Consider the following 19,940-nt stretch of genomic DNA (forward strand, 5'->3'; position numbering starts at 1 on the left):
TGGTTGTGTGTTTGTGTGTGTGTGTGTGTGTGTGTGTGTGTGTGTGTGTGTGTGTGTGTGTGTGTGTGTGTGTGTGTGTGTGTGTGCGTGCGCATTGTGTTGATGCCATGTCAGATTACTTTTATTTTGTGTATATTGAGGGTTTTTTTTATTATTTGGGCTAGGATAGTAAGGGTGAGGCAATCAAGATGGTACAGGAAGGGATGAAGCTGTATGAAGAAAAGAAATGGAGGAGAGTCTGAAAGAGTTGGCTAGAAATAAGTAGGGAGTGATGGGTAAAGGATGTGAACAGAAAGGAAATGAGTAAGGCAAACAGAGGTCTAAATTTGGTGGCTGTCATGATTTCCTTTTATCCTGAAATGCTGTTATCCTAGTTCTGTCATTGTGGTTGGCTTGTTTGGAGGAGGTATTGTAAGCTGGGGTGGTAAGCCTTTCCTACTGAGGCTCTGCTGTCTGGGGACATACAACCATTGGAACCAGTACCCTGTAGCACGTGCTCTTGGGTCTATTGTGAGAACACATAGGAGAAGAGCTGAAAGGTTTTGTATTCACTGCTCCCTTTCCCTTTCTAGGTGGAGGCTGGTTTTAGAGGTTTTGTAAGCAAAGCCACAGGGTGGGCACTGCTGAAATAGTTGTTTCATGGACACACAACTCTGTTCCATGGTACTAGTCCTGTATCTGGCTTGTGTTTCCCCCTGGTGGTGGTTGGGACTAATACTCCCTCCAGCAGTGCAGTAGGCAGCTTTCTGCATTTGTTTACTGCTGTTAGTCATTGATGGGTCTAGGGCATGTTAACAGTGAAACCAGACCGTGCTACCTTCAAGCATGTTCTGCTGCTCCACCCATTCTATCTCCCAAACAAGAATCAGCATTGCTGCATTTATGTGTTTTTGCAGGTAGGCTCTTTGACATTGAGTTGCTAATACAGACATCTGTGGGTAGGGGTGGGGGCAGGGGATAATAGGCTGGGAAATATATTGGGTCTACTAGAGGTCAGTAATGTCCTCTGGAGGGACCAGAGTGACCCATCTCAAGCTGGAGGCATGGCAAGCCCTCATTCTTCTGCCTCCCCACAACTGGAACCTGTGCTGCCCAACTGCAGAACTCCCCTTCCATTGGAGCCCCACGGAGCTGACTGTGGCATTGTGTACAGAGGCCCCTGCCGCTGCATACCACTGAAGCCAGGGCTCTGTGGGCTGGGTGTGTCCTGTGGGCTGTAGGTTGCTGACGTTTGATCTAAACAGAAATGATGTGTAATTTACAATCCACACATCTGATATTCACCGCAACTAGTTTTATCTATATAATGTTGGCTGTACCGAAGTGTTGTCAATAGTATGGTAACGAATATGAAATTTTATTCGGAAGTGAGAAACCTAGAATGCAGTCATGCCTGTAAGCTGAAATTACTTTGAGACAGGAAGGAATGTAGTAGCTGTTGTAGATTTTTTTGGTGTGCCAAGAAGTAAAAGGGAAGAAGTTATGCAGTGAAGAGAGTAGAGATGAATAATCATCTTTTTGTAAGCTTACTGTTAAAGAACATCATTGCCAACAGTGGACAAAAAAATCTTTTCTCTTTAATTTGCCATCAAACCCTCTCTCTCAGATGGAGATCCTAGCCCACAAAAAAGACTTAGCACTTCATAGTGCTGGCTACAGAGCACCAACTCACAGGATCATCATAAAATTCTAGTTTATTGGACAGATGCAAAAGTCAGACCATAAACCTTCGTGCTGATCCCCTCAAACACACACACATTCACACACACATACACACTCACAGTAGCTAGCTCTGAACACTAAGCACTGGTGTCAAGATACCTGTCCCTAAGCACTGGAGTCTGCCACTGATGGCCAGTTGAGGCTTCTTTCAGTGCAATGTTGCTGCAGAAGGGGCTGGTCCTTCTGGCTGGACAGGCAGGGTGCTGGTTAGGTCAAAGAGGGCACCATTGGGGGGCATTCTTTGCTGCCTTTTATCCCTTTCTGGCAGACTTTGGTGACTCCCCAATTCTCAGGCTTACCCAATCCAGGGGTCGTTGACTTCAAGGGATGTCCCTCTTGGTAGCTGCTGGATGGCAGCTGTCAGCGCCAGGGGTCACGTTCACACGTATGTGCAGTCTCAGGAGTCCGTTGATGAATTCTGATTGATTCACTGCCATGATGAATAGTGCTCTGGAAGTGGTTGATCAGGAGGTATTTCAGCCCCAAGGGTCTGTTTCCAGCATTGATTAGTTCAAAGGGGGGCTTCTGTACCTTTAACAATGAAGTTTCCGGGAGTTCCTGGCTCGTTATTGATTTTTCTTCTTCTTGAGCTCTGATTTTGTAGGTGTTAATTGCTGCTCATTAACATACTTATCCAGACTAGCTACTGTGTTACAAAATCAACCATGATTCATTTAGGGACCATCTCCATACAGAGATTCCTGCTCGTGCTAACATTGTTACATGGTACAACTTACTTTTAAACTTAAAGTACATTTGTAAAAGCATCTACAAGCTCTATTTTCACTACAAATACACCTTATATAAAAATAATAATGATATGATAAAAGAAAAAGAGAGAGGAAGGAAGAAAAGGTAGAAAAGAGAAAGCATCCCCAAAAGGGGGCAAATACTAAAAGAGGAGATTTTGCCATATGGAGAAGCTTCACATTTTTTGGGGGGGCAGACAAAAGGGTTTCTTGCTACAATAGCAATATTTTATCCACCAATCTCAAAGAATCTGACAAAGTCAAGCATCCCTATTTTACACATGAGGAAACAGAGAGGTGAAGTAATTTGCTTGTGGTTACCCAAAAGGTACAACTGGGAATATATTTGTATTGACCTTACTGAAGTCAATGGCAAAACTTCTTCCTCAGGTCCTGAGGAAGAATGTCTTGTATTCAGAAGTTTGTCTGACTTTACCTCCCTCTACATGTTACAGGTATCGCACAATTAATTGGTTAATTGTGTAGTAAAAGAGCAGCTATTCATGCAAAGTACTTATCATACAATAAAAAGCTCCAACCAGCCATGAAGTTAGACATCAAAAATGTGTACTAACTTTATACAAGCTTTAATTTGAACGTGTAGCAGGGTGTCCCCTGTGGCTGGAAGCCTTATCAGCTGTGGGCTCTCAGCCACAAGGGTGCACCTTGCCCAGCTGGGACTGAGAGTCCCACAGCTGCTGGGGACTTTTAGCCTCAGCAGCTGCAGATGCTGGGCCCTGGCGGTATGCCTCCCCAGGGCTGGGACCCACTTGGCAGCCGCAAGGCAGAGCTATGGCCCCTCCACATGGGGCAGGGTGTAACCCCCCCAGGGTGAATGGATCACTTCACTGGCTCCCACTGCAGGGACATAAGGTGCATCTAATGCATGATCCCACAGTCATGCCTCCTGCCAGGCATGTGTGGCATGCCAAGAGGCACAATTGTATGCATCACACATTAGTTCCCATTGGAGCTTTACCTGCAGTTGTTGAGGGGGCCTTTATCTCAACTACATAGTTGGTCCAGGAAAAGAGATCACCCTAAGAAATCTGTGCAACCCTATCTACTGCAACGCAATGCCTCTCTAATAGGTTTATATATAATAGCTGTTAGCAAGTTGCAGAGAATACCGTCTGCGTTTGAAGATCATATTGAGGAATTCTTGCCAATCAATCATGGAACTAGAGCACATATTATGACTACAGTTATGTCACTTATCCCAAGTATAAGTATATCCCATTTCACACATGGAATGTGAAAACCAAATTCAGAAAAGCATTAACAATATTTTATTTAAGATATCAGTTGACAGGGATAATTTTGTTTAGTGTTACCTCAGAATTTACTGCTAAATGACTGCTTCAATTAATGAGAAATGAGCAAATTTCACCAAAATTGTAGTGGATCAAAAACAAATCAGGTCTGCATGTATGTTAAGTGTAATGACTACAAGAAATGTATTTAAATATATTGGAAAATTCTTACTACTTTTTCTTTTTTCTAGGTAAGTAACTGAACAGGGACATGAAGAATTGACATTTCAAATGACCACCATGCTGCAAAAGGTACTTCAGCATTTTGTTTTGGTGCAAAGGAGAGTTTACAAAGAATTCAGTTGTACCTGCATATTTACTATGGGTTTTTCTTTTTTTAATACTGGCTTGTTTGTTGAGTAAATGAATATAGTGCAAATTATAATATATAAATATATGCCCAACTCAGGTACGTGTGTGTGTGCAAATGCTATGTGTAAATGATTTATCATAGCTTAGGGAATATCTGGGTGTACCCTCCCCCCATTTACTTCATCTTAATGGACTGAGTTGTATCCTTTGTCTATCCCACTCATGTCAATACGTGAGTCTGCTTGACCCTGTATCTATAAGCTGTGTGAATGTGAAGCAGTGTGATGGCCTTTCATTAGAAAGAGGCAGATTTAAGGAGGGGCAGATTGTGCAGAATTAATTAGTGGGGAGTAGCTGAACATAAAGGGCAGTTTCAGTTGCCTGTCCCTACTTCTGGATCACAGTACCTGTCCTTTGTGGCTCTAAAATGGCCTGACCAGTCAGTCTGAGTGTTTTGCTCTGTCCTCACATGATGGTCAGCAGATTAGATTTATTTATCCAGTCTTATTAGCCAGCATGTGAAAATTGGTTAATTTGTGGGAGGGAAGGAATAATAGGAAGGTGGGAGCAGTGGCAGGAAGACTAAAGTGCTTATGCATCATGTTTTCCTGCCCCTCTGATATTTCTTCCATTTTGCCTGAGGCCATATGAGGCATTGTTTCTTCACTGTTAGTTGCCTGAAAATCTGTCTTGGATGCTGATCAGGAAATGGATTGATTGATGTCTCATCTCTGCCTCTCTAAGAGATGACATCACTGAGTAACCTTGAAAAAGCCAAATGGCTCCCGTTCCCTAGACAGACAGTTCCTTGCCAGCCAGATGGTTATTTAAGAATGTAAGTACTTATCATGGGATGAAAAGAGGTATCTGGAGAGATGTTAACAAAATTATGATATTTGTGCATATGGCTGCTATGCACAGCTTTGGAAGCCTGTTCTGCTATATAATTTGTTTGCAGAACTTGTTTGGCTGGGTATCTTTAAAATCATTTGTAACATCTGACTTGACTTCTGTAGATGTTTGTTGTCAAATTCACACAAAAAAGAGTGGAGATGATGGGGAAGCAATTGTTGTGTAGCGTAAATCAATTTTTTGTCAAGAATAATAATATGTAGTTAACAGCTACGCCCTTTAGTAGGTCTGGCTGGAAAACAAGAATGTAGTAAACATTTTTGAGAGTTTGCTATTTGGTTTTACTCATAATGAAAACTAGATCTTTCCGAACTGTTGGCAGTGAAATGGGGAAGAGAGAGGGATTCATTCCATCCAGAATAGCCAGTAGTTTAGTGACCAGGCCACTCAGCTTGAATATGGCAGACTTGAATGACATGGGCCTGGATCTTCTACATCCTGGATGAATGGTCCCAATTACTGAACTATTCTGCGCTGGATATCTCCCTTTCTGCTTTGGACCATAAATTGAATTTTAAACCCCCCAAATCCCTCAGGATACTGTTCCATTGTTTCAGTGGAAAATTTTCCAACCAGTTTTACCCTCTAGGCTTTTCAAGAAACGGCATTTCCTAATGTTTTCATTTGTCAGTGCCCCTCTCTCCCGTGCACGTGCTCTTCTTTTCCCAATTTCTTCTTTCATTTCTCACTAGCGTGTGACCTAGACAACTTTTTAAAAATTTGCTCACATGCTCAACATGTGGTGGTATCTCTTAATACATTGAGTTCACAACCTAAACAAATGTTAGAACAGCTGGTTCAGTGTTTGCCTGTTGCAGTCAGTAGGTATAAAATAAATGCAAGTACATCTTATATGAGGTTTGTGTCTTACGGGTTAAATTGGGAACTATTGTGAGGGGGAAGCAAGATATAATAATATAAAAAGATAAAATAATAGTGATTCATTTCAGACGATTTAGTTTATTATATCTGACATGTTAGCAAGCTTCTGAAATCTAACTAAAAGCTTCCTCTTGGAAATGTATCTTGTACTGTCGCTCTCAATGCACCATAATGATCATCTGCAGTGCATTATCACTACCTCACTGCAGCTGTGCACATTCTCTCAGAAGCCAGGGCTGCTGCAGAAACAACATTCCTTCGATTTCTGAGAGACAGACTCTCCCTTTCTTTTTATTCATTTATGTCCTGGTGCTCAGTGAGCCTGTGGACTATGTAACAGTCTCATTCAACCTATAATATTAGTATTTGAAATTGTCAGTTTGATGGACAGAATTGCATGCCACAGAACAGCTTGTCAAACAACGCACACTAATTAAGCGGTCTATGAAGGATACATGTTAAACTGCGTACTGAGGATATGTAGTCTTGTCTTTAGAGAAATAGCAAACGGTGTTCTGCAGCTGAGGGATTCTTGGCCTGTAGGTGATGATCCCCTGCAACATAGCAAACAATTTTTTTTTCACGATAGTTAACCACCTTCCTATCCCTTTCTCCTTTTTACCCCTTCATATTATATTTATTTTACCCTTCCACTGAGAAAGCTTGTGTGCATGCACGTTCCTTCTCTCTTTCTCAGTATAGTTATAGTATACTTAGTGAGTGTGTGTATGTATGCGCATATTTATCATTGGTGTGCATGTATATGCAACAATACCTGCCTGAAGCTTCATACAGGCTAAAACAATAGCTTGAAGAAGGATGACGTGCTCTGCTCTTCTTAATCAAGGCTCTTGGGATGTTACTTTTCTGTAGCTTAGAAACTGGCTAGCTCTTTTTGGTAATGTCACAGAATATGATTTTTTAAAATAATTCTCTCTTTTGCAGTAGTAGCTGGGTGCCTTACACCTTGGTTTGTCTCCTTGCCCTGCTGGGAACTGTTTGCAGCTGACTTTTTTGGTCTCCTGTTTTTCCTTAAATGGAAATTAACTTGATTTATAGTGCATGTTACCTGACTTTCACCTCTAGCGGACTGCACTGCCATGCAAATGCAGCTACTCTTTTTCCAGTTTAGGAGTTGACTTATGCAGAGGAGCCCTATGTGTGTTTCAGTGCACAGCTGTCGGGCACAAGGATTTTTCTGTGCTGAGTTGTCCTGTGACTGACTAAAAAAAAACTTGCTAAGGTGTGTTAAGTGGGGATGCACTGATTGTGCCCTGTCCCTTAGTTAAAGTTATTTTGAGATCTGCTGTTACCAGGTGAGTCAAAGCAACAACCTTCTCCAACAATGTAATGGATATAAAAGGTGAAAAGCTGTATCTTTTGTATTTAAGTTTAATGTGATGTATAGAAATCTGTAAGCAAAGTTTTCCAGGCACCTCTCAATAGAATAAATGTTATGTCTTTCTGAAGTTCCTAGGAAAAAAAATCAAGGATCTCGTCTTCTTACTTTGGTACTAGCAAGTTTATATTGTTATATCATGGTGCAGGGAAATACTACAAGTTGACCTATGTTGCTAAGAAAAATTGTACAACTTTTTAAAAATGCCTGAAAGAGCAGTGAATGTTACTAGAGTGGGCAGTCATTCTCTATCAGCAGCTTTCACTTTTGTTCTGCCCTACCTGGAAATGTAGGACTCCAGATATCCAAGAGAAGGAGGTACTTGTGGTAACTTTCTCTCTGGACTTGTGAGGAAACAAAAACCTGAGTGTTTAGTTGCACACCTGACACCTATCACTACAAAGCAAAAATTGTGTGTGTGCCAGTGGGCAGAAAAAAGAGAAAGAGGAATAAGAAAGGGCATTTTCTGCAATTTTGTGGTTTGCTTCTTGCACAGACGTAGCCCCAGAGGGATGCTGTACCATAATTTTATTGATTTGACAGACGTATGAAAGTTTACGTTGTTGAAAAGTAGCTACAGAATGAGGTAGGTGAATTACTGCATGACAATGCAATTATTTTCTTTTAACTTTTTTTTGCAAACAAATAGCTGTACTTTTGTTTTCTACTGCTGAGAAACCCTAAGGCCAACTTTGGAAAAGTCCTATTAAAAGTAACTTTGTTTCCTCTGTTTCTCCTGTTTTTGTTTATACTTACACTACTTGAAACCCAGCAATCACTGGGACTGAGGATGCAAAACAAAGGAACTAATGAAAGGCCCACTCGTCTAAAGCAATGTAATGCATGTTGACATGCTGTAATCACATTGTGTATATGATCTTTGTCTCCAGCTGAAAGAGAGTTTTTTATAAAATGGTTGTATAGTATATAATACACATCAGCATGCAACTCCTACGCAATAGTTAAAGTGTGTACGTGTGCATGAATACATGTGTAGTTATGATCTTTATGTCCATTGAAAAAATGGTATTGAAGTCAGGATAATTATTACTATCTTAGAAGAGAAAGTCTCTGGGTAATTTGATACTGGAATTGATTGATATCTCTTTTTATTGGATGGTAGTAATGGAAAGGTCACAGCAGAGGTTTCAGGCAATGAAATTATCATAGGAAGAACTTGATTCCAAAAGTTACAACTGCATTTATTTTGTGTCTCTGTTTTTGAAATGTACAGTTACCTTAATCACATGCTCTGCATAGTTTGACAAAACAGTTTTCAAAATTGTGCAGATGAGGTTTTAAAACAAAGTTTAAAGGGGATGTCTACATGTTCATTAATGCGCTGTAGTCATTGTGCATTAAGTTTAGTACTTGATTAACTAAGTACTAAATCAATGTGCAGTAACTCGCACTACTGCACAGGAGTGCCAGCACACAAGTTTTTAGTGATGGTTACTGCTCAGTAGCCTAATACTACTACTACTACTACTACTAATAATAATAATAGTAGCATATTAGTATGTTTTTCCCCAGCATACTACTGTGCAGTGTTATTAGGCTACTGCATAGTTAGTGTCTTGTGTAGACATGCCCAGGGACTCAAAAGCATGTAAGTAGCTGATATTAAATGGGAAACAATTGCAGGTTAAATGAAGAACCCTAAAAATGCTGGGTTAATAAAGCAGCATCTGGTATAATAGGTCATGACTGATTTTCTGTTAGACAAAAAAAGAAATGTGCCAGATAGATACAAGTCCTGAGCTAGGCAGGTGGTTCTGTAGGCCAAGAGGCCATCTATAAAACTTATTGTGCTTAAAGTAAGCTAGAGCAAAAGGAGAAATCACTTTGTTTCCCATTATGCTAATCTTAGTTATTCCCCTAACCAGAGAGCTATGGGATTCTTCAGCCTGGAAAAGCGCAGGCTCAGGGGTGATCTGGTAATTGCCGATAAGTTTATTAGGGGTGTTCACCAGGATCTGGGGGAACATCTGTTCACCAGAGCACCCCAAGGGAGGACAAGATCGAATGGTCACAAACTCCTCCATGATCATTTCAGGCTGGACATAAGGAAGAATTTCTTTACTGCCCAAGGTTTGGAATAGCCTGCCACCAGAGGTGGTTCAAGCACCTACTTTGAACACCTTCAAGAGACATTTGGATATTTATCTTGCTGGGATCCTATGACCCCAGCTGAATTCCTGGCCCTGGGAAACGGGGCTGGACTCAATGATCTTCTGAGGTCCCTTCCAGTCCTAATGTCTATGAATCTATGAAAAGAGGCAAGGTTGGGTCACCATCTAGTACTGATAGTGGAAGCTGTGAGAACCCCTGGTCCATTGCTCCTCAGGACCTGACTGAATCCTGCAGTTTAGTTCACAGTGTTTGGATTTGAACTGGTCTTTGCAGGTTTCTTTGGAGATTCATGTTATAACTAGGGCTATTTAGCCCAGAGCAGAGAAAACTGAGAGGAGGATTTGATAAGCCTTCAAATATCTGAAGGGTGATTACAGAGAGGATGGAAATGGGTTCTCATAGCTTCCACTATCAGTACTAGACAGTGATCCAACCTTGCCTCATTTTTCTGTGATTGTAAGATTAATGGCCTCAACAGGGGAAATTTAGGTTGGAGATTAGAAGGAACTTTTAGACTATGAGGATGGTCAAGATTGAAACAGGCTAACTATAGAAATCATGGTATCTCCATCTATGGAAGTTTGCAAGAGCAGGTTAGACGCACACTTGTCTGGGATGGTTTAGCCAGGGATGATTCTGTCTTGAACAGGGGGCTGTACCAGATGACCTTGTGAGGTCCCTTCCAGTCCTTCTTTCCAGAGATACGGGGCAGAAAATTTGCCATGGATAATTTTCCAAAAAGAAAAGTTTTCCGTAAAATTTTCCAGTGCTTAATTTTTCCACGGAAAATCTTCCACCCCACATCTCTGCCTCTAGCAAAAGAGAACGTGGTTCAAGTAGTTTTGAATCAGATTTGCCTCAATCTGATTCTGAAATGGAACTAATAAGTAGTGCAAGTGATTCTGCAGGTAGTGACAGTGAAACTGGAGGTGCTGCGATGACCTCAGTGGAAAAGAGCTAGACTCTATTGAAGTAGGTTAAGGCAGAGATGTGGGGCGGAAGATTTTCCATGGAAAAAGTAAGCACAGGGAAAAAAAAGAACTTTAGGTGTGCTAACATAAGTGTGTCAACAGTTTTCAGTGCCTTCATTTTTTTTCTTAAATTTAAACAAACAATGTAAGGGTAACATGCTATTGTGTATTGTCTTTACATTTTTACAAGTATTCCAATAAAAATATTTTTTTTCCACATAAAGCTTTGAATTTGTTTGACTATAACATTTTAACCACATTAAATGTTCTGTATTTAATTTGTTTCCTAATAAAATATTTCATAGATCCATAGGTATTAGGGTTGGAAGGGACCTCAGTAGGTCATTGAGTCCAACCCCCTGCCCTGGGCAGGAAAGAGCACTGGAGTCAGATGATTCCAGCTTCTGTTCAAATACGTGAGGCTGTTGAAACATAAAATTAACATGGGGGTACTTTTTTAGTTTTATTTGACTTATATTTCATAAAAAACATGCTGAATCAGATCACGCTCCATTTAGGGCATTGGAAAAATTTCTGGAAAATTTTCCAATTCAAAATTTACTGGAAAATCCACATCTCTGCTTCTTTCCTATGATGATCCCATGATGATGTTCAGTGAATTAAAATATCTAAGAGAACCTCCAAAAAACTTCTCTATCTACCAGCATCTGTCCTAGATTTTGGTGTAGTATCTTGTCACTAGAATATCTAATCACCTCTCTACATCCTGAAATACTCTTGGGCCCACCTACACGTTACACTTAAGATGTGATTAACCAGTTAATCATGTCTTAAATTGTGACCCAGCCACACATTCAGTTAGTTAACAGTATGATAAAACAAGGAATAAACCACAAAATTAGTCCACAAAAAATGTGTAATAACTTTGTGGTTCATTCTTATCACACATATGGCCAGGTGCTTCCCTGTGGCTGGGAGCCCCATCAGCTGATAGGGATGCAGGGATGCACCATGGACTGCCATGCCTACAAGTCCTGCAACTGATGGGGCTCATAGCTGTGGGAGTGCCCCATGTGCTGCTGTGCCTGTGAGTCCTGCCTCTGATGGGGCTTGCAGCCATGGGGGTGCTTCCACAGCTGCAAGCCTTGTCAGCTATGGGACTTGCAGCTGCAGCAGCATGTGTGGGGGCTCCTCTGGCTATGAGCCCTGTTAGCTCTGTGCTCCCAGCCATGGGAGCTTGCTACTTGCTGGTGCAGGGGGAGCCTGGGATTGTGATCCTGAGCTCTCCCTGCATGGGTTATAAGGTATGATTGGATATGATGCTGGATCCCACAATCAGGCCTCCTGCTATGCATGTGTGGCGTGAGCTTCTGGCAGACCTGCAATATTTTTCCTGACTCTTCACCCAGCTGCTTACTATCATGGGTGGGACTGGAAGGTGATGTTCATTGTATATGTAGCTATGTAGGTGGCTGGCTGACTGGGGGACATGAATGGAGAATATAATCTATTTGTCCAACTGGGGGCAAAGCATAAGGGTGTTCACAAATGTCTTGGAGCCTGGGTTCACCTCCAACCCTAGTTGAGTGCAAGTGCATTACACTTTGACTTGAGCATATCACACGGCTCTATTGATTCTGCTTTACATAAAAAAAACCTCTTCCACTACTAAAAAATACTTTTATAAGCCAAGGGCATGTATGTACTTTAGAAGTGATTTACTACAGTCAGCAGCTGAACTTCTTGATGGAATGATCTCATGTCTGCACTTAGGACAAAAAAAAAAAAAGCAGCAGCTATAATTAGATTTCCCCCTCCTTGAAATGTGTATAAAGCACTTTTGGTTTTCTTATCTGTTTACTTGTCAAACAATAGGCTAATACCTTTCTTAATATTCAAGTTATTTCTCTGTCTGTCTGTCTGTCTGTCTCTCTCACTCACGATGGAGCCAGTGGCCTGACCTCGCTCCCTGCCACCATGTCCAGATCATGGGACTCTGCCAGGAAGCAGGAAGTGGGGCTCCCTGTCATTTCCGGCAGAGTCCCATGAGCTGCACATGGTGGCAGGAGGCGGGGAAGTAGGGTGGCCATCATAGAGGATGGTCCAGTTGTTCTCAACTGATACGAAACCAGACACCTTTATGTCTTCTATAGAGGAGGTAAAGGCATCAGGTTTCATATCAATAGTGGACAGAGTAGCAGAAAACTGGAATGTCCTCTGTGATGGCCACCCTATGGGCAAGGCAGCTGGTTCCATCGCACAGAGCCTCCCCAGGTTGGTTTGTAGAGTCCCAGGAGCTGCATGTGAGCTGTGTGCAATAGGGGTGGGTTGGGCTGGCTCTGCTTCTTGCTGCCACCTGCAGCTCCAGGAATGGACCGGAGCTGCACACTGTCCATTTGCTGTACATGCACGGGCCTTGAGCACCCTGAGGGCCTGCCACCTGCTGCTGCTGCTGCCACTGGTGGATGGGGGCTGTGTGCCTTGGCAGGCATTTAGCGGGGTCCCCACACCCCCCACCCTCCCTCACTCTCAAACCCCACACATGCCCACACCTTGCTCACATTCAACCACAACCTCCTCTCATATACACATACCCCCAACATACCCTGCACCCCCTAAAGCCAGAGCCCCAGCCACAGTCCCTCACAAGTCACCCCGTACACCCACCCACATACACACCTCACATACACCATACACACGGACCTATGATGGCTGGGGGTGGGGCACCTGTCAGGGGACACAGCTACCGTTGTGGCCCTCAACAGCTCACCAAAACTCATTAAGCAGCCATCCAGCTGAAATAATTGCCCACCCCTGTCCTAGAAGTTATTTAGTCAAGCCTGCTGCTCAAGGCGGGAACATCTCTCTAAATACCCTCAGGAAATTTTTCATGTAATTTTTACTTAAAGACTTACAGAGAGAGAAACTATACAGCCTTACTTATCTGTTCTAGAGTTTAACTGTCTCTGGACTTTGAAAGTTCTCTACCTAACCTATATCTTCCTTGTTGCAGTTTAAGCTGTTTACTACTTGTCCTGTCACCAGTGAACATCAAAAACAATTGATAATCTTCCTCTTGGCAGCATGCATTATATTTTAAGACTGTTATCAAACCCCTTCCTCTGCCCGTTCCCCTCCAGATTAAGTAATCTCAGTTTTTCTAACATTTCCTGTATGTCATGTTTCCAGACTTGTAATCATTTCTGTTGCTCTCTTCTGGGCTCTCCATTCACAATGTGTGGTGCCCAAAGTGGGCACAGTACTCCAAGTAAGGCCTCACAAGCACTGAATAGAATGGAGGACTAGCTTCCCATGACTGACTGACCACATTATTTTCCAACAGACAGATGTCCATGTCTTCAAACAACCATTAACAGGGCAAGTTAAATGGTACTTTCATTCACTTTTTTCAGTGAACAGGAAGTTCTGGATGGGCATGGAGAATTAATTATCCTTTGACCAGGGCTGTCCTTGGGGGGACAAATTGGGGTGATCGCCCCAGGCCCCACGCTTTGGGGGGCCCCACAGATAGCACTGTACAGGCCCTGCTGTGGACACCATGCACCACCACTGCCAAGCGCTGCGAGCTCTGCCACCGCCACTGAGCACTGCCTGCTCTGGCTACTCGCCACACCATGTCCCCTCCTCCAGGCCCAGCACAGGCTGATATCCTGTGAGCCCCACATCCCACTAGGGATGGCTCTACCTTTGACTCAGAGTCCTTCCAGAATACGGGTAAAGCAAAGTCAGGAAATTAGTATTTATTAGTCGTTCTCTAAAGGACTTCATTCTTCAGGATTGCCAGTCTGGCATGATTGTTAAAGTTGCAGTAATTAAAATTAGTACAAATTAAACTTATTTTCACCCCAACCTGACACAATACCAAAGAAAACCCCAAACCTGTTTCATTATAGCTAAAATGAGAAAACAGAAAACTGTGGGCCCATATCCAACCCTTGTACCAGAGTTTTAACAGGGGAAAGGAAGTGCCAAAGACTCCATGAAGTCCACCAGAGGCATAACTGTTGCTATATTTTTTTAATGTGCTGTTATGACGGGCAGGTAAGATGAGCGTTAAAACAGGTTCTGATCTTTCAGGGAGCTGAAGCCAAGGGGATAGTCTGCACCTTTTAATAAGGGTTTATCACTTCATGTGTCTGGACCTGTAATGCCCCTGTCATGAGCTTGATAGGCAGGTCAAAGGCTGTATATTACCTAGTGTGTGGATATTTATGGTTTGCAATCATGGTCAAAACAACTTTCAGTTTGGTAGTGTAGGGGAAAAAAATGGGTATGGCAAGCATTCTGCTCAAAGCTGTGGCTACTAAAAAGCAAGGCATGGTTCTTCTCTGACATGTTTTTTTTCTTCAGTAATAAGGAGGGGTCCTAGTTTTCCGTGATTAAAAAAGGCAAAATTATCTGATAAAGAAAAGACACCCCCCAAATAAAATCCACATTTTTCCACAGTGATCTCACGCCCCCTCTCCCAGCGTTGATTTACTGAGGGACCCCAGTGGTGGCCCTAGCCTTCACTGCTGATTGGCTGAGAAGGCTGCTGTTCATATGGCCCCACCTTTCACTGCTGATTGGCAGAGTGAGGTGGGGCCCTTGGCCAATCAGTGGCAGAAGGAGGAGGGGGCAGCCACCATCTTGACTGCTTCCCTGTGTGCTGGTGGCTTCTCCCCTCCACTGTGGGTTCTTGCAGCTGTTGTGAGAACTGCTGGCTCCCACTGGCGAGCTAGCATTTTTTTTTCACTAAGTTTTTTTCTTTCTGGCAATTCTAAAGTTTCTTTGTAAAAATGCAAAATCTTCATTTTTCCATGGGAAATGGATTTGTAGGAGCCCTGGTAATAAGAAATAGAAGGAAGAAATAGCTCTTCTTGATAGGCTAAGCATTACCAAAATCATTTCCTTTTCTCTTTTTCAGGTGCATGTACATCTTGAGGAAAATGGCTGAATAGTCTTAAAATGCTCCATAACTCACTTTTCCATTCTCTGAGTGAGATTACATATGTGAAATATTGTCTGAAAAAGACAAGATGCTAGCTGCCAAGATGTTGTTTTTGTTTTTTAATTTGCCGTAACTTCTGAGAGAAGCTCTATTTTCTCTTCTTGCAAGTATGGCAATCGAGAGCATTATGGTTGTTTCTCTTAACTGTGAGAATGGTTTCAGACACAAATTTCCAGAATTCTGTACAGGTGCCTTATAAAATATGTCTGGCTGGCAAGAACTACCTAATCACTGTAGTTTCCTTTTCAATTCTATTGTGGAACAATAACACAGCTCTGACCTCCTTTACAAAGTCACTTCTAAAAATGTTTCTGTCTCTGTCTAGTGATGTTTGATAATTAAAAGCCTTGTTTTTATCACACTTGCTGTACAAAGCTCGCATGTATATTTAAACCCATTAAAGGTCCATGCCTGAAGCCACAATGTTTACAAAGGGAAAATAGTTGTTTTGAAATAGGATTTGTATTAACTATGGAACCAAACCGGAACAGAAAACAAAAATACTGTGTTTTCAGTTATATAGGGTGTAGCCATGTTGGTCTACAGGCAAAAGCAACTGGAACTCTTGGTAGAAGCAATATCTTTTATTGGACCAACTAGATATTTGCAAAAAATAATTCTTTATTTGCAAGCTTTTTGTAAATATCTAGTTGGTTTAATAAAAGATATCACATCTACCAAGAGTTTTAACTGTGTTTTCAGCTGCACTGAACAAATAGCTAGATAACAGTATTTTGCAGGTTTTTATACAGAAAGGTATCTGAATAGCTCACAAACCTTACCCTACTACCAACAACCATAACTGGTAACAAATCAGTTATGATGCCATAAATACAAGCAGGAGTATGTCATGCATTTCTCCTGCCACTGTATCTTTCCTCCAAACATCACAAATTGAAGGTTTTTTTCTTTCTTGATTCAAGAAGCCTGGAGTCCTCCCCAAGAGTACCCTGCCATCAGTGCTCTCTCCTTGAGCACCTTGGCTAGGGACAGACTTTCAAAAAGCCTGAGGCTGAATTGATTCTAGGCTGAAGCGGTTTGTAACTGAACAGATATTCTTTTTGGACTGAGGAAATTTGGGCACATGCCTCCAGTGGCTCAGGCTAGAAGCTGGGGGGTGCTAGAACAGCCCTCCCTTCCCTTCTACAACACGGAGCTGAGGTGGGGCATGGCCATGCAGAACTTTCTGATTAATGAGGGGTGAAACCCCTACCTTGCCTGCACCATCCCAGGCTTTTCCCTGCTGGCTGCTCGTGGGGCAGGAGTATTGCCAGCCCTGAGCCCCCTGTTAGCACTCTGAGGCAAGATGGGGTATACAGTGCATGCATCTGTTCATGATAAGTGCTTTTCAATCTCCCTCTCCCTGCTTCTTTATACTGTCTGGAGCAAACTGATAGGTGAGCAAGCCAGAAGGAGGCTGATAACAGTGTTTACCACCTCATCAGCAAAACACTAGGCTCTCTCCATTATTTCAAACTCTTCTTAAACAGCTTACCACTGGCCTGTTGATTAGCTCCAAATAACCCTAAGTGGTCACTGTGCTGTCTGCCTGTCCCAGTGAAATTGGAGAGAGACACACACAGAGACACCTCTCAGCATTAGCTGGCATACAACATGCCTAGGGTCCATGGGGCTGATGTCTTTTATAGGTGATGGGAGGGAGGGGGGGATTCCTGCTTAAGCAGCGAGAGGATGAGGTAGGGGGGCGTGGAGATGCCAGCAGACTCTGCTGTACCTGCAGTGTCTACTGGAGCTGTAGCCAGGGAGCAGAGGGGTGGGGCCAGTGCTGCTGGGGAGCAGAGAGCCCCACCCAGCCCAGAGAGCATGCTGGGATGCTGGGGTACTCTGGTTTATCTTAAACTAGCAAGGGGTCTGGGATGGACATTGCATAAACCAGTTTGACCCAGACCAGTTAAGTCTGATGCTACATTCAACCAGGTTTATCTCAAACTGGTTTCAGCCATTTTCAGACTGGTTTATGTGCACTGAACATCTGTTCTGTTACAGGTTTAAACCAGTTTCTGATCACTTAAACTGGTTTGTGTGTAATGTCTGTCCCTAGCCTCTGTCTGTAGCACTTTACTTCCTTTGCTGCTCGCTACACTTTTGTGTAGTAAGGCTGCTTCAGCTAAAAGTGTCATATTTAGCACGTGTGGCTGAAACATTTTGAACAAAATATATTTCCTTGTTAGCAAAAGGAGGTTTGGGAACAGCAGAACTGTCTTTGCAAGAACATAACAGGTCACTGTTAATCTCAGCATGTAGTGCTTTGCATCCTCATCACCTCAGGACTGGCTCCTAGCTGGACTGCATCAACCTTGATACACCACAGTCTCTCTTTGTTGCTGGCTTATATACCAGTAGCTGGGGATATAATGTATTAGGAGTCTTACAATGGAATCTAACTGCCATTACTGTTGCATCAGAAGTTTTGGGGGTTCAGAACCATCCTTTTGGCTTGTGCCTCCTTTTCCCCACTTGCATCCTGTATAAGGTTTTTAATCCTAAGTGCTACTTAAATGAACTGACAGAGCATGTATTTTTAAGTGCATGCATTTCTAAGTATGATCAATGTATGCTTGTCCTAAAGTTTATTATTTCATTGGCTGGATTTCAGAAGGCACTGTGGAATCACTTTGAAGTAGGATTTGCATTCTAGCAGGCTGCCATTTTTGCATTGGAGAAAGTACTAGTGGTAGAGAGGTTTTGACTAACATTTGTGGTGAAACTAGGTCCACTTTGGTTGCTTTAATCAACCCAGCACAGCGATGAAAAAAACTTTCAAAATGCCACTTGTATTTATCTGTAATCTTAATTGGTCTAAACCAACCTTCCTGGGCTTCAGGCTGGGTGAGCAATGTGGGGTTGATCCACAGGCTGCATCTGGTGCATAGGATCATTTGGTGGGAGCACTCTGGTGTGTGGCCTCAGCCCCACACTGCAGATTGTGTCCACTGCCCTGGCCCTAGGCCCATGTATGCTGGATGGAACCCTGGCTCTGGCCCTAACCCCAACCCCAGCTCTATGCATGTTGGCCCAATCCAACACATGATGCTGTTTCATTTGGCCATTGGGCTTGGAAATTTGGCGATAGGGGGAGCTGTGGCAGTGGTAATTGCCACCACTCCTCTACTGCTGTATTTCTGAATCTGTGGGGAGACCCTTGGGCCAGATGACACAATTCCACAGGCTGGAAGTTAAGCAGCACTGATAAAATCAGTGGAGTGGGTTCCCTAGGCTGCTGCTTTTAGGCAGCCATGGGCTGTGAAATCAAATAAGACTTTTTTCCCTCCTTTATATGGCACTGAAATACCAACCTGTGGAAGGTATCCTTCTCAAATTTGGCATGCTGAGCATTCATAAACTGTTGCATTAAAGTTCATGACTCCTCAAAAATATATTTGAAAACAAGCAATTAATCAGCTAAAAATCCCCAGGTTTTTATTTATTTTTTAAAATCAGCGTTTAGTTAAAATTGCTTTCAGTGCTGTTTTGTTAATTGGTTAATATAGCATGTAATTGCGTCCTGGTTGAAAACCATGTCAGTTTCCTGTTTGCACCAACACCTGCCCCCTCCTCACAATTGTATAAACAATGATTTTTATACTCTTTATGCAAGCAAAATAATTTTTGTTTACCTTTCTTGGGTCAGTGCAATCCTGAATCTTGCACCCTCTGGCCACTCTTCCAAAGACTCAGTACCTAGGACTGGTGAAACCTAGTTTCCTTCCCCCACCTTCAGCTTCAAACCCACTGGCATATATTGCAGAGTGGCTGCACAATGACTCCACAGCCTTGGGCTACAGTAGGAATCTTAGAAGTGGATGGGAGCTCTTGCATGTCCTTGCTGTGGGCATTATGACTGGTCCATGTGTATAACTTTGAATCTGATAGTCATTAAAATAGGATAGACTGAGACAAAGGTGGAGAGTTTGAGACAAAGGTGCAAAGACTTCCTGACTTACTCTTGCCCCTCATTTCTATGTCTCAGTATAGGGGTAGAGAATTCAGCATTTCTGCTTCAAGAAGACTGTAAACAAAGATGCTGTAACCTGTATGCATAATTCTTGCCTCCTAACGTTCCTTTCTATGCCCAGAGCCATTCTGCTTCACTAAAAATCTGGTTAAACTTGGGCTGCTTAATCATCTACTCCTATTTACTCAGACCATTGTGTCAGGCCATAATGTTACAGTAATTTGTCTCATTAATTTGTAACCATGAGAACAAATTACAATCTTCTGAAATAGATGATGATAACTGAATTCCACTTAAAGGTCATAAAAGATGATAGGAGAGAAAGTTTTGTTTTTGCCCATTATATGAGTAGTATAATTAGTACTTCTTTCCCAAAACATTTAGTAAAAAAATAATTATACTTCCTGAAATTAAAGTAAAACATCTTAATAGCATGTTGTTTTGAAATGAACAAATTCTGTTTCCAGATAAAAACTTTGAGGTACAACCTGCATAGTTTCTATAACGGGAAGATGTGATTTTGATCTGTTAGAATCCTTAGAGAGTCCGTAAAGTAGTGGAAAGAGGGAAGAAGGTTCACATAGCTAAAGTGGACATGA

General features: G+C 42.4%; 1 protein-coding gene across 1 annotated transcript in view; it reads left to right on the forward strand.

The window, feature by feature from the left end:
* The first annotated feature begins 3,979 nt into the window (after positions 1-3,979).
* The window catches only part of ANK2 (ankyrin 2), a 779,379-nt gene continuing 763,418 nt past the window's right edge, over positions 3,980-19,940 (forward strand). The window contains exon 1 of the mRNA XM_019521994.1: positions 3,980-4,036. Coding sequence (XP_019377539.1) covers positions 4,016-4,036 — 21 coding nt within the window. The 5' untranslated portion in view covers positions 3,980-4,015. The remainder of the gene's footprint in view (positions 4,037-19,940) is intronic.

This window comes from Gavialis gangeticus, unplaced genomic scaffold, assembly GCF_001723915.1.
Source record: "Gavialis gangeticus isolate Ggan-Ray unplaced genomic scaffold, GavGan_comp1, whole genome shotgun sequence".
NCBI classification, from domain to species: domain Eukaryota; kingdom Metazoa; phylum Chordata; order Crocodylia; family Gavialidae; genus Gavialis; species Gavialis gangeticus.